This window comes from Musa acuminata, chromosome BXJ2-10 (genome assembly GCF_036884655.1).
Source record: "Musa acuminata AAA Group cultivar baxijiao chromosome BXJ2-10, Cavendish_Baxijiao_AAA, whole genome shotgun sequence".
NCBI lineage: Eukaryota > Viridiplantae > Streptophyta > Magnoliopsida > Zingiberales > Musaceae > Musa > Musa acuminata.
The window spans coordinates 32,226,361-32,241,307 of NC_088347.1; the positions used below are offsets into that span (position 1 = coordinate 32,226,361).

The 14,947-nt window shown below is 39.6% G+C and overlaps 2 protein-coding genes and 3 pseudogenes across 11 annotated transcripts; 1 reads left to right on the forward strand and 4 right to left on the reverse strand.

Moving 5' to 3' along the window:
* Positions 1–1,603: 1,603 nt before the first annotated feature.
* LOC103968954 (ASC1-like protein 3) lies at positions 1,604–6,323 on the reverse strand. 6 transcript variants are annotated; one of them, XR_010491934.1, is made up of 7 exons: positions 5,372–6,321; positions 5,076–5,284; positions 4,389–4,544; positions 2,883–3,068; positions 2,620–2,798; positions 1,941–2,161; positions 1,604–1,850 (listed from the first exon to the last, which is right to left on the reverse strand). XR_010491934.1 is itself a non-coding variant. In XM_065129669.1 (6 exons), exons 1-6 carry the CDS (start codon positions 5,492–5,494, stop codon positions 2,049–2,051), a joined length of 915 nt encoding a protein of 304 aa, XP_064985741.1. In that variant the 5' UTR covers positions 5,495–6,323; the 3' UTR covers positions 1,604–2,048. The 6 variants fall into 6 exon arrangements, 4 of the variants coding, with proteins under 4 accessions (XP_064985741.1, XP_064985740.1, XP_064985739.1 ...); XR_001976002.2 differs by having other exon boundaries at positions 1,941–2,014; positions 5,372–6,320; XM_065129669.1 differs by having other exon boundaries at positions 1,604–2,161; positions 4,389–4,493; positions 5,372–6,323.
* LOC135625218 (zinc finger CCCH domain-containing protein 25-like) lies at positions 6,245–9,758 on the forward strand. Its single transcript, XM_065129671.1, has 5 exons — positions 6,245–6,319; positions 6,451–6,705; positions 7,703–7,812; positions 7,908–8,095; positions 9,097–9,758. Exons 2-5 carry the CDS (start codon positions 6,533–6,535, stop codon positions 9,484–9,486), a joined length of 861 nt encoding a protein of 286 aa, XP_064985743.1. The 5' UTR covers positions 6,245–6,319; positions 6,451–6,532; the 3' UTR covers positions 9,487–9,758.
* Positions 9,759–10,350: 592 nt separating this feature from the next.
* LOC116435308 (30S ribosomal protein S31 pseudogene) lies at positions 10,351–11,076 on the reverse strand (annotated as a pseudogene). Its single transcript, NR_174968.1, is given in 3 exon segments — positions 10,351–10,633; positions 10,705–10,769; positions 10,869–11,076. The product of NR_174968.1 is annotated as a 30S ribosomal protein S31 pseudogene (transcript).
* LOC124403947 (glycosyltransferase - 30S ribosomal protein S31 readthrough pseudogene) lies at positions 10,351–14,525 on the reverse strand (annotated as a pseudogene). Its single transcript, NR_174969.1, is given in 7 exon segments — positions 10,351–10,633; positions 10,705–10,769; positions 10,869–11,264; positions 12,006–12,076; positions 12,187–12,383; positions 12,611–13,007; positions 14,142–14,525. The product of NR_174969.1 is annotated as a glycosyltransferase - 30S ribosomal protein S31 readthrough pseudogene (transcript).
* LOC103968956 (glycosyltransferase family 64 pseudogene) lies at positions 11,322–14,525 on the reverse strand (annotated as a pseudogene). Of its 2 annotated transcripts, none has more exon segments than NR_165351.1 (5): positions 11,322–11,582; positions 12,006–12,076; positions 12,187–12,383; positions 12,611–13,007; positions 14,142–14,525. The product of NR_165351.1 is annotated as a glycosyltransferase family 64 pseudogene, transcript variant 2 (transcript).
* Positions 14,526–14,947: the final 422 nt, after the last annotated feature.

The following is a 14,947-nucleotide window of genomic DNA, read 5'->3' on the forward strand; positions in this document are numbered from 1 at the left end:
TGAATTGTTAAAAAATTAGTGATAGAATTTAGATGAAGTTTGATGTTGGGTATTGTTTATTTTATTAGAGATTTTATTAAAATTTTATATGAATTTTACTATAAATTATTATAAATCAATAATTTAATACGTAATATTCTTAATTAAGACATATCATGACCCTATCTCCCAAGGTGTGCCACTCCCAAGCACACTCGATCATTAAGGAATATGATCTTTCACTAACATCTTCATTTTTTTAGTTAAATAAGATAAGTTTAATTTACTATAAAATAATGGTAATATAAATTATTATATTTATAATAGATTTTGGAAAGTATGTTTGGAACGATATGATTGTTATTAGCTAGATATGAGCTAAATATGAACGTATATATTTTGTAAGCATAAAAATATATGAATTTATATGAAAATATATTATATTGCATGAATATATGATGACGTGAAGTGTGGGTGTGTGTGTTTTTTATGACATACGATGTGAGAGTGTACGAATATATTATGACATATAATATATATATATATATATATATATATATATATATATATATATATATATATATATATATATATATATATATATATATATATATATATATATATATATATATATATATATATATATATATACGATGTGAGAGTGTATATATGCATTATGACATGTGGTGTGGGAGTGCATATATATATATATTATGATGTTTGATGTGAGAATTCACGTATATATTATGATGACGTGCGGTGTGGGAATGCAAGTATATGTTATGTTATGTTGTATGATTATGTTTGCTAAAAAAGTTATAAGATGAGGTATTTACCGTTAAATGTCTTATGCCAATAATTTTAACATATTATATACGTGATATGATATTTGTTCACCTAAATAAAGTTGTAATGACTTATACTTATCGAATGATTCACTATAAACCTTATTTTGTGGGTAAAAATATTAACATTCACCCAAGTGATTAGACAGACAAGAAAGCACGTGTCAACCCATGCTAATACAAATATAAACGATGACCTATAGGCATTTGTATATGTATAACTTTTAAACATAATGTGCGGGTATATATATATATATATATATATATATATATATATATATATATATATATATATATATATATATATATATATTATCTATAAATATCAAAATCATTATATATATTTTTATTATTTTGATTAGTAAATTGATATATTTCATTTGTTATACTTCTATTAATAATAATAAAAAATTAAAAACGACATCCTGTATAAAGGATATGAATAAGACTAAAATAGAATATTACATTTATGATCACTATTTACAGTGCATTATGATAGAGAATTGGTCATGGATGTATATTCACTCGCACGTAGATTTAGAAGAGATGATACAGTTAGATTTGTGTGCAGTCGTAGAATGATAAAACAACATTAATGGACTGGTAACTCATATCGCATCGAAGATACCTCCAGAGGTGCTCAGCCTTCCGTAAACAGTGTGGTTTATAGATCCGTCCCCGTGAGATGAATTCAAATACCAGAAAAAGAACAATTAAGCCATTATAATAGAAAGAGAATTCCAGTCAAAACATGCCATCAACTTCCACAGGCACACAAATTGATTTACAACTTAATTCGGACGAATTGCCAACGCTATAAATAGCAAATCAGTTTCTTGAAAACAACTTATCGTTGTCGTCGATATTTCCTGTTTTCATATTTATGGATGACAATCTTTCTACATCTGGAAGCTCAGAAGCAACCTTGTTATACAAAAAATATACCTCATGCAAGCAGAACAAAAATCTTCAGTACCACTGGTGCATCTTTGTCCCAAGGAGGCTTTGCCTTTAACCGATGAAGCTCTAAATCAGTAGTAGACAGAATACAAGAATCTGTTGGCACTTGATCTGGGGTTATAAAGTTAAAAGAAATGAATGAGCAAAATTCTGCACCATAGTTTTTGTTGTAGATCACATCTCCCAATGCAAAGTCTGGATCACTTGAGTTTAATCTCCATCTTCAGAATCTGTAATTGGATCGGATGGAGACCAGCAGTTTGCTTATCGCCGAGAAATGGTAATCATTGCTTCAAAAGCATAAGATATCTCCACAAAGAACAAGTTTGGCTCCTTAATTAAAGACACTGATAGAGATTCTAAGCAGTGGTCAAGGTCTGAAATCAATTACATGCTGGAGAAATTAGCTTGCTATGTTCCTTGATTGAAAAAGAAATTAGAGCAAGAGAAGTTTGAATAGCTTAACTAATAGCATAGCCTTTCGAAGAGGGAGCATAACATCGATAGACAGATAGAACCAATTACATCTTGGCAAGCTTATGACTCTCAAGTCCATAGTCATAATTGTTTGAGGACATGCTGGAACATTAGCATGATAGCAAGAACCAGTTCTAAAATAGAAGACTTCTGGTATAGTTCTGTTGAAGGTCAAGTCGAACTATTTCTCTGAACAGTTCCTTCATTGGTTCTCGATGGAAAATTTCCTCATAGTTTCTAGGCCAATAACTAATTCTAGGATACGCAACTGATCAGCTTATCTCGGTTGTCAGTAACAGAAGCTTCTAAATATGCAAAATTCTTCGAAAAAAGATTTTACAAAGAGTACATATTTTACCTGATCGGATGTCCTCTCCCACTTGGCCTTTATTACCCATCTGTCTCAAAATCATTGCAAATATCAGTTTCCACCAGTAGGTGTGGAAGACGAGCAGGGTAAGAAGCATTGTGTTGAATATATAATATAAAGTGGTTGGAAAATTTTCCATCCATGACAAGGCTTGGACACACTCATAGCTGAAAATGCAATCATTGTAACAATTAGCCAAATGAAAAGGAAGATATCTCAATGACTTAAGAACATTTGATGATGAAAAATACCTAGAGGATTTAATTATCCAGAAGGGGAAGTATACTAATCGCAGAATTAACCATGACAAGGCAAAAAGTCCAAAGCACAAGCTAGCTGCCATCTCTTTTTCTGAATATTTGAACAATTTAGCTGCTTCTAGGAAGACATCACTTGTATCGTGAAGGGCAAGCATTACAGTCCCTATTCGGAAAAACCTGCATAACCATATCCATTATGTCGGTACTCCCTAACATTGTTAATAGAACAGGAAATCGGCACCGGCATCACTCGCTAAACTTAAATTTCAAACACATGGTAAGTTGAATGCAAAGATAACTGTAAAATATCTACTATTTCAATTTTCCAGAAAACAAACAGTGATGAATGTGAACTAGAAAACAATAGTTATCACTGTGATGTGTTATGTTCAAGCACCAATCATCACCAAAAAGTACACTAGGATATCAGGGAGGAGATAAAGCATAAGAATAACAAAAGAAATGACAGCTTACATGTGACAACGTAAGGTCAAAAAATAAAGTACCTTTTGAAATTCAAAGAGTGCAAACAGCAGCAAAAGAAGACCAATTTTGATAAGATACGAAACTTCATCCAGCTCAATAACACAAGAAATATGAAAACAAGATCAGCACCACAATTTTGCTGACAGTTATTACTAATAGTTCCTTCTGTGAGAAGAAAAGTCTATATATTTGGCTAATTAAGTTGTTTAGGTTTAACTTGGACCAAGGCCATATAAATCCATCCCCCTTGTGGGGTTGAATCAAATCACTGGCTGGATTCTTCCGCCTGATCTCTCTCTTTGCTTGTCACCCCTTCCTCCCTCGCCTTCACTCTTGATCTCTCACATCTCTCTTCATGACGGAGAGCAGGTTGAGGATGAATTCTTGTTCCAGACAAAGCAGGGATGCAGGAGAAGTTCAATGCTTGAATGAAAACATGGCAGGTGCCCCAACGAGAAGCATTGTTGAAGAAATTCAATGCCATCATTCACGAGAGCAATGTATGTCACAGATGCCAAAATCTGCCCTCAAACAGATCATTAAACATCATATATACTATTTGTATCAAAATTGAGGGCTGGTTATACGATGGACCACAAGTTTAGTTCTAGAGTAAAATTGGTGTGATTATCAAAATCGATGCTTTTTCTTCTTGTTTATAGGAGTTGCTCCTCTGAAGTGGGAAAAAGGAAAACCTTCAAAGCCTAAACCCCGGCATAGTTATGGGTAGAAGAATTAGAAAAGAGTAGAACTTGGCATGCCTATCCTCGAGTCAGGGTCATGGTTTTATAACAGCGGTGTATTCCTCAAGTCATCAATCATGTCAGATGGTTCCTCACCTTTATGGGTCAAGAGGAGACATCTTTCAGACATTGGCTCATTTAATCACCTTCATAGAAGGAATTGAACATAGCTGAATATAAAAATTTACGTAAGAGCTAAATCAATACATAAAGCAACAAAAAGAGTCTAGAAGACGCAAAGGAATAGCTAGCAACCTCTAATTGGTACCTGGTAATATAAGAAAATCCAATCAATGTTGAGGTGACTATGTGATGGGACATCATTATTGAGAAATCCTTCCTGCGAGTTTCCCACGCAATGAGAGCACCAATGCTGTAGACGTAAAATCCACATTGACACATGTAGAAAAGCATCAAAGATGACCTATCAAAAGAGGGTAAAAATCAATAGTAAAAAGAATAAAAGGTATAAGAACTGGAGAGATGATACTATGTTAAGCTCAGATTAGTCTAGATGCTTAATACAGATTAAGTCATGAACACTGCATCATCATGTTTATTAGATCCCTCAATATAGAACAATGAGACAGGAAACAACAACATAGGTCAACCATGCCAAGTCTGAGTTGTCCCTTGCTGAACTTTAAGTTACATTTCAAGTGGATGTGCATATCTCAAGCGTACATGATGAAGAATACCCACCAACATAATTTAATTCTGTAGTTGGTGAGACTAGCCGCAAAATAGAAGCATAGCTTGTTGCACATACAGAAAAGCTTTCACCATAGAAAACCTATGTCACCATGCGACAAAAGGCCGCTGGTTGCTTGACTTTGTAGAAAGTGTGTATCATTTCAATGTTATCAAATTGATATCAACATGGACTTCATTAATAGCATACAAAACCAACTTGCATTAACAAAGTGAAGGAAAAGATAAGCCGTTTTGGACTCACTTCATTTCTTGATTCGGCCACCCTTTGAAGTACTCCTTAGTATCCAGTGACCAAGGCTCCTGCTTGATGATTGAAAGGACCCATATTTGGACAGTAACATAGTAGGTCAACTTCCACATTGACTCAGAACACTTCACAACCTTTGACCATTTAGCCTCATCATTCATCATTAGAACAGCTTTTTTACCAAACAATCTCATAGCACAAGGCTGACAATCAAAACATATAAACATCACATGAGTTACTTTTGCCTCGCGCTATCCAAAAAACCCTAAAAGAAAACGAAAGATCCGAACCTTATAGAGGAAGCGGTCAAGCAAGAAGCGGGCGACAAAGGATCCGAAGGCGAAACAGAGCACGAGCAAGAAATTTCCCGGCTCCGGGCCGCCGCCGCTGCCGCTGCCCCAGATCGGCCCCATTTAGGCCAAGCGAGTCCCAGTCCCCCGTTGCGACCAAGCAAGCTAAGGCGCATCAACCCCGCCACTGAATCGAGGCAGAGGAATGGTAAGTTCCCATAGGCGCCCACAATTGTCGCGGCTCAAAAGGTAGGAGATCAATGCGGCCTCACGCGCGAGTGGTTCGATTGGAGTACGAAGAGAAGGGAGACCGGCGAAGGAAGATTCTGGATCTCAGGAAGAAACTTGCTCGATTTGCCCTCATTGGTTGTCAACTCAGTACAAGAGGTAAGTGAGCGGTGAGCGCTAATAGGAGCAACCAAAAATTATTATCCATAATACGTATCTTTTCTTGATTAATTATAATGCTATGGCAGGTAATTAATTGCAAGCTTCTCCTAATCATCCCAAAATAAGAAAGGAATCCCGATTAAGCTGCGTGAGTCAGATCCAGCGTCCACCACCTACCCGACACCCTTCTCATGGTGGCCCACCTAGTTTTGCATGGGACGCACTCAAGACAGTGCCACGACTTCCTACGCGGGCCCCACGTAGAACCAGTGCTTCGTGTGGGTGCTCGGGTTCAGTATATATACTCGCAAATATTTGATGAACGGTGATCCGGCACGAAGCAGCGCAGGCTAATCCGGTCGGGTTTGACAGGTGGAGTAGATACGGATCGGGTTTGCGGGTTTGGGTTTCCATGTCCGACGCTGATCCGAACCCGAAGGAAGTAAACCCTAATCCTCGTTTCATGACCTTTTTGCTATTCCCAATCGACGTCCGGCCCTGATTCATCGCCTTTGCCGGGCCGCTGCCCTTTCTCCGCTGGATGCAGTCATCCATCAGGTACGAGTGATCCACCACCTCCGTCTCCTCTGTGTGGCTCGCCGGCGGTGCTCGTCTCGGAGTTTCTTCATTCGCTCACCGGCAAACCCCGAATTGACCCGTTCCTCTCGGGTTTCTTTCCTTTTTGATAGGGCTTGAACGTGTCTTTGCTTAGAGGCCGAGCTGGGTACTGCAGCGCGTGGACGTGCGAGTAATTAGGCATAGAAGGAAAGGATGAATCCTTTGACGCTGGTGAAGCGGACCCAGAAGATCAACTCCACCGAGGCGGCGTTGGGCATATCGGAGGAGGCCTCCTGGCACGCTAAATACAAGGAATCCGCCTACATATTCATCGGTGGCATCCCCTTTGATCTTACCGAGGGCGACCTCCTCGCCGTCTTTTCCCAGTAAGTCTTTCTCCCTTGCCCCTCTTCTTCTCCTTGTTCGAACCTACTACCTTTATGAATCAGTTGGTCAACTGGATCTTGTTGCCCTAGACATGTCCTGCTTTTCTTCTTTTTTATCAGTGAGGAGGTGATTTAGGGATGCAATTACATATATGAGATCAGTGAGGTAGATCTGCTAACATTTTACCTATATCACAATACTCTGAAAGCCTTTTGAGCACCTTTCTGGATAGGATTCAGGTCGGCCAAGTCTGAACTGTGTCCCGGTGAATTGCCGGATAATAAAGCAGTGGGTTGAACTCTTCTTTGGTGTAAGGCATTGCTGATATTGACCCCAAAAAAAGAACTGGTAGGTACAACTAGAAGAGGATGCACGATAGATACACCATGGTTTTGAACTAAATGAGAGATTTCAAGAAATGACATGTCTAGTCACTCTATCAATAATATCCTTCCTTTTTTATCTTGAACTCTTCCATATCAAAAATCGAAATAGAATGTATATGCCATGTTTCTTATTTCGACTGGTTGCAAATATTTAAATTTCATGCTTGTTTAGAAGTTTGACATGCTAGTAAGAGGACCCCAAACTCAATTGTGGTTCCTATTTTTATATTTGGCGCGGGTTCTGACCTTGCTTGCTTCATACCAATGCCTAATGCCTTATCCACATTCATGTGAATGAATCCTTTTGTTTCCTCTCAATTACCAGTTCAATTATTCATATTTGCATTTAGTTAGCGACTATGCCCGATTCTCATAGATCATAATGATTAAACACTAAGGTTTCGAGATCAATGGATCTGATGTTGAACCAAATATCATTTCTTTCTGAGCCAATATTATCTTTGGTATGAGTCTGCTAAGTCTGTTGATAGGCTCACACCTTAATGGTGCAAGCACCTACACCATTGTTCCTTTGAAAACTTCAACAGTAATTTTCTTTACTCTCTAGCACCTTTAAATTCTTTTAATATTGATATTCTGCAAATTTTAGGTATGGGGAGGTAGTCGATGTTAATCTTGTGAGAGACAAGAGTACTGGTAAATCAAAAGGTTTTGCCTTTCTTGCATATGAGGATCAAAGGAGTACAATTCTTGCTGTAGGTAAGTTGTTTTAGTTCTAAAGTTGCTTTTTGTCTCTTGATCGTGATTTGCATGCTACAATTAACCACTTTGTATCTGCCACATTTTTCTTGCAGACAATTTAAATGGGGCAAAGATCCTTGGTCGAATCGTAAGAGTTGATCATGTTAGTAACTATAAGAAAAAGGAAGAGGAAGATGAGGAGGAGCGACAGAAAAAGAGGGAGGCACGTGGTGTATGTCGTGCCTTTCAAAGGGGTGAATGCAAATTTGGTGATTCTTGCAAATTTTCTCATGATGAGCAGGTATATTTTCTCACGGTGTATATTCTTGCGACAAGTTCACTATGCTTAAATATTTTTATAAATTTTTAGTTACATACAGGAAAAGGTTAGCTAGGATCCAATTCGAGAGTATTAGGTTTCTTTTTTAGACTGGTTTCATTAGTTTGATTTTGTTTGTTTTTTATTGTAATCTTGTCCATTATGGCCATTATTTAAGTTTGAATTTAACTCCTCCTAATAGCTATATGTTTGAATTTGTTTGATTTAGAGAGTCAATTAGCAGTAAAATTAAGTCCGCATTAGCGGCCTTTGGAAATATATGATACCAACAGTATGTTGAGGGTGAAATAGAAGTCAGCGATGGTGAAATCCACCCCTACCAGACAGCCTGAAAAGGTTTGGTACTTTGCTGATTTACTTCATGCTGAAGTATTATGTTTTGGAAATCCTTATGCTGCAACTGGGTTTTCTTTTGCAATGAAAGCATTCTTTTGGAAACCTATATATGTATATAAAGATACGTCAAACCGTGAAAGAATATTCATCTCATTTAATTTTAGACTGAATTTTTCCTAAATTAAACATGATAAAACTATTAGTTATTTTGATAATTAACATTTATGCATGTTAGAAAACATGATTGCCCTCTATATATACTATTCACAAAACATTCTTATTGTGAATGTCCAACATTTTAAGTATGGATAAGATGGATAACTGTCCTGTTTTTCATTGAACTACTTATTTTCTCCTCAAGTTGAACTTCTTGTCCTTCAATTTTTATGATTCAAAACTGATTATTAGCCAACAATCAAAATTGAATATTCACTGTTTCTAATTACAATTCAGTATCTGGGTTTGTCAAATTATTCTTGTTGGCCATTTCTATTTTCGCTTGTTTTACCATGCTATATTTGTATTCTTGTGCCCATGGCCATGTTTTTCGATTTAAGCAGATATGGAGCAGTATTTAGTCAGTATAGTATTATGGAGTGATATTTATATTTGTTTGTTCCACACAGAGAAGCGCAAACACAGGCTGGGGTCCCAAGGACAGTGATTCAAGATGGAATCATGACAGATACGATAGCCCTCCCAACAGTCACAAAAATGACTCTCGACATGCCTCAGATCCTACTCTGCGTCAGAGAGTTAAAGAGGGCGATTCAAAATCTGGATCGGCAAACAAGGATAGTCATCCTTCAAGACTAAAGACCTATGAAGATGATGACGAGTACAGGGAGTCAAGGAGGGACAAGCCCTCAGACAGGCGAAATTTAGAAGCAAATCGGGAAGACAGGTTAGACAAGCAAGGAAATGACAAACGCAGGAGGCACGATGAAGAATCCTCTAGCTCCCGTTACCGAAGCCGGGAAGACAGAGGTTCTCCAAGCAGAGCGCATCGACGATAGATTGGCAGTTCCTCTGGAGACATGATTGGTTAGTTGAGGTTTCAGGACTTGTTATTGTGAATACTGTGAGTCATGACCCAATTCCTTCAAAGATGAATTGAGCGCTGTTGTGCCATTGGCTCATTCACACTGCCACTGCCACAGCCTTGATCGAGTCCATGGCTCGCGCTAGGCTGAGGAGAATGGAGTGGTGCAGATGCCTTTGTATTTTGGGTGGATGGCTATTGCGTATCATCTTCCCGTTGTGAGATTATAATGTGGGCTTTGGTGTCTGATCTCTCGTTTCTCCACATTGTAAAAAACGAAAGATGTCTCCGGCGGGAGGCTCGCTTGGTGTTTCAGTAGTTCTAATCTATTGGTCTACAATTCGAATGGCTCACAATATACGCTCACCGATGGGAAATAGAGGTCTTAACCCACGGACGATGGGTCGAGCAACAGCAATGAGCTGAGCTCTACCGTGGAGAGCGGAACTGAATTGGAAGGATGCCCAGCTTCAATAAACAACTACAGAGGCGCTCGCAAAACCATTACAGGTGAAAGGGTTGAGTGCTTGCTACATGTCAGGCCATAACGCTGGAAGCAAAGTTCAAAGCTACTAGTTAAATTACCTATGTTTCATGGTTGATCTCAAGAAGGGAGTTCGGAGAACTGTAAATGCCCATGATAATTTTCCATGGGAACAAAATGAGAATTGCGTGTGTTTGTGTGCGCATGAGATGGGCACATGTGAAGACCACAAGAGTGAAACCAACGAGCGTGTGCTGTACGCGGAAAACAAAATAGAGGTAGCGGAGAAGGAAAAGGGAGATAGTAAATACTGCAAGCAGGTGATGTGCACAACCATGACAGCTAGCGAAGATGCAAAAAGGGGGTGTTGCGATCGTAAATTTCAACGTCTTCATCGGTAGATGCAAATATCAGAGAAAGTTCAACGAGTTAAGATTAGGCAATCCGACTTGCAGAAAAAGCTACACGAGGAAGTACAGATCGAGAAAAGCAATGTTCAGAAGAGCTAGGAGAAGAGGGACTCATCGATTTCGATCTTGACGATCTCTCCATCATCGAAACGGTCCTTCTTAGGCGGCGAGGGCGGCACCGGAGACCGCGGCGGACCTCTCCCCTTCGTCTTGTCCCGAGGCCGCGCCTGAGCAACACAGCCAACTAAAACTAAACACCGACGACGCCCAATTTAAGAACAGAAGAAGAACTGCTTACGTTTCCGAAGGAATGCTTGAACCGCTTCCCTTTCGCGGTCTTCTTATCGCCTCTGCCGCAGTTAACTGATCCACAGGATACGATTGAGAAACGAAGATAAATAGAAGGAACGAAACAAGAGAGAGAGAGAGAGAGAGAGAGAGGATTCGTTCGTCTGTCTTAACTGGAGAGGGAAGGAGGAGGAGCGTGCGCGGAGGTGAGGGGCGTCGAGGCCGACAGAAGAGACAGGGAGACGACAGAGGACGAACCCACGAGGCTCCCGCTCCGCGAGAAGGAGAGGCGCGAGGCGGCCACGGCGACGGCGACGGGAGCGGCGCCCATCTCCAGTCCCAGGGTGAGAAGCGCCATCGTGAGGGCGAGAGCGAGCGAGAGATGGAAGAGAACGGATAAGAAGCTATTCAAGATTTGTCCGCGACATTGTCCATTAAAAGGCCGCTGCATCCAATGCCGATGTCGGCCGAAAGGTTTCTTGGCCCAGCCCATTGGGAATGAGAACAGAATCCGAATCCGTTTGACTAATATAAAATCCAATTTAACATCATCAATTTGCGATCCACATCCTGCAATGATGTAAAATCCAATCTAATTGTAATTGTATTTACACAACATTTAAAGGTACATCAAACCAAACAGAGGAGGAGGAAATAAGAGAGCATATGATACAGACTAATTTTATGTTGCATGACCAATGAAATTATAGCATAGGAAGTAAATGAGTCACCACAACCAGCTGTGCCGACTGTCTATAACCTTCATACTAGTCGCCACCAAAGGCATATGACCATAAACTTCAGCAAACAAATTGAGGCATTGAGTTCTCCGCTCACTATGGCCTCCTAAACTACTGATGCCAGTTGATCCTATCTCAAACATCCTGCCTGGTGAGAAGTATACCGTAAGTAATCCTTCTCAATCATATCAAATGTACTGATTGGAGCCAAATTCATAAATAGATAACAAAGTTGGTCATAATCAACAGTATGTTTAAAGTAGGATCATTCATATACATATGATGTGTAGACATTCTCATTCATTCATGTGTTTGGATTGAAGCTGTAAACGCTATGAATGTTGTATTAGCTTTTTGAGAGATGTATGCAGAAACATGCAAGGAATTCCAAGTGAAACATGAGTGCTTCACAAGGTAGCCACAATAGATAATAGAAGACCAGCCTGAAAAAGTTTTAACCTTTAAAAAACTATGAACAATAATGTTGATCAAATGCAATGCTATGATTAAGAATAGAAACTAAGCAACAAAGAAGAAAAAAAAAGGTCTCTTCATGAAATTGTGTCCTCACCTTTCACCCATATAGGAGGAGAACCTGTTGTGTTTGCGACAAGGAATGACATTGCAATGTCTTCACAGTTCCTGCAACATAAGATCACAAAGTTCAACAAAAACACATAACACCGTCAGGGATAAAACCAAATGAGAATATCAGGTTATTCTAAATTGAAAGGTGACAGCACTATGCTCACCTATATTTGGTTACGTAATGACGAATAGATGCAGGCATGTGGTTTGTGTAAAGATTGAGATACCTCCTGTGGAAAAATGCTGCCTTCGAGAGGACCATACTATAAGTGCCCATCCACCAAACGGACCACCACCCTCCATACCTATAGTATTCCTCATTCCCTTTCTGGACAGGAATTTTTGAACTAAAGAAGAAATTCTAACAAAATTTTAAAGACACAATAAACAAAAGATCAAGATGCTCTAGATAAGATAGGTGTAAATACTAGTGTGTATTTGTAAGAGACAAGCATGGTGTGAATCATGAAAACAGAAGAGAGATGAAAGAATTTGGAAGTCAGCTTAGTCCTGAATACCATTCTACAAAGATAATAATGAGGTCATCAAAGGCTTATAACATAAAGACAGTAATCAGTGAGAGCTTACCATCCTATCCAGCCGATGCATACGAGGTACAAATCCTACCATCGTGGTAGGGGCGCTTTGCCAGACTCTGAAAGCCAACTCTACTGAAGCACAAGGAAATAGAACATCATCATCGATTGAAAAGATAGCATCTGTCTCCAAATCCATGATTTCCTTGAACCTGTTGTTTAGACTGTCTTCTTCATTTAAGTCGAATCTTAGCTCAGTACCATTGCAACCTCTTGAATTTAGTTGTGCAGCTTGCCACAAAGCATCGCATAAGGAATCCGAAGGTTGATCAGGCTCACTCCACACTATGTGAATAGATTCAACTCCAACACAAGAAGCATAATGGACAACAGATTGCTTCAGAAGGTCATTTCTCTTCCATGTGTTAATCAGTATAGTGTAACCTTTCCTGCAAAAAGCAATAATTACAGCAAGTTAGGTGAGACTTGGGGCAACAATGTGTTTATATACGGTAGTACAATAGTTGAGCATGGAGGTTTGCAAGTCCAAATCAGTATAATTTTCTATGACTATCTTGCAATCCTTCAATACTTCTTTAACACAACTTACGGCTTTAAGTTACAGCAAAAGAAAATAGTAAATATTATTGCCTTAAGCAAAATACTAGCATTTGAATGATCAGACCAAGCTTTTAAAAAAATATACTACAAATTGGACATTCAAACACCGAAAACTCAAAGATGGTTGATTTCGCAGTTGGTGCTCGATTCCAATTATGTAGTTGGTGCTAAAATAAACCAAGTATTGCATGATTTCCTTGCTAGGAGTAATTACCCAATTATGATAGATACTCACATCAAAGAGATAATATCAAAGTCATCTATATCTTAATCGATGCCCTGCTTTGGTGCACTCCCCTAAAGAAGAGTCACTTATAAGAAGAAAGCCCATATACCAACATATTCGATTTGGGACACCGTGTGAATATATTCTCCGAAACACCCTTACCTATATATTCCAATGAATTGGACAACCTGTGTGCAGGGTCTGCGGGTGGCTAAGTCAACAGAAAGATTGTAGGCTCCAAAAGTACCTAGTTGGTCCGCACTTGGATCGAATTGGCCGATGCCGAAGTCTCTCATGTGCCAAGAGAAACATATACTGGCCTCATTTTGTAGAACAATATATGAGAAATAAGCATCGAACAATGAACAATCGAATAATTTAAGATTGATGCTGTCCTACAAGATTGGAAGCTTTGGATTGTAGCATATATCACACAAAAAAGAAGTTTTTGGACCCTAGAGTGCTGTGCAGCTATCTAAATTGATGATGCCCTGCCTCTTTGTGCAAGACATCAGCTCTCGATGGATCATGTGAGAAGCAAGCTCGTTTACAGAATTCATCTGGTCAATAAGTATCAAAAGTAACCAGTTCTGTAAGAACGATTACAAGGGTAACAAACAGAGAAAAGGTTAGAAAGCCCAAGAAAAAGGGAAGAAACCGACATCTCTAAACAATCTATTCAAAGTAGTGGGAATTACTGATGGAAATTAAGATCAAGAAGACGAAGAAGGCGGACCCGGGACAAAGGGATGTTCCGGAAGAGTGAGAGGGGCGGCGGCAGAGGAGGAGGAGGAGGAGGAGTGCGAAGGCCAGGCACCAGTAGAGGAGCGGCTTGATCCTCGCGAAGGATCCCGGGGAAAGCTGACGGAATCTGAGAGGGATCCTCCGGTTGCTACCGGAGAAGAAAAAGAGGGGAATCCCCCCTCCTCCTCCTCTCATAGCCGACCGAGGCTCCTCACGCCACCGGCACCTCCGTACCCATTCCCTGGTCTTCGTCTCCTCCTTTTTCCTGTGAACTCCACCGAATCACCGCATCCTCTCACGATCAGACGCCGGGGAGCGAGCCGGGGACGAACAACCGCAGGCGCCGGAAGTCGAAACGAGGCCGAGGAGGACGACGCGATTCCCCGCTTGAATAGCCCGCTAGGCCACCTCGGGGTTTAACTATGGACCAACAACGCTTTTGACACCCACGAAAGAAACCCAGACATCCACCATCATTAATCAAGGTGGGGTATGACTCAATCGACGGTCAAGATCATTCGGCTTCGCAAGGGGTTTGTTCTGTTAGTGCAATATTAAGTTTGGTTATATTCGAGATGCGCCGTACACATGGCACCGACCACGAACGGAGCCGAAAGTGAAATATACCATTTTTAATAAATATTAAAATATTAAAAATTGAATTTGATCGAATCAGATATATGGTAAATTTGATTTGACGATGGGATGATTTAAGGTAGAAAATAATATCTATGAGAGAGAGGGAATTATGGATATACAAAATCCAAGGCTTAAATCCTCCTAATAATAAGTGAAAGT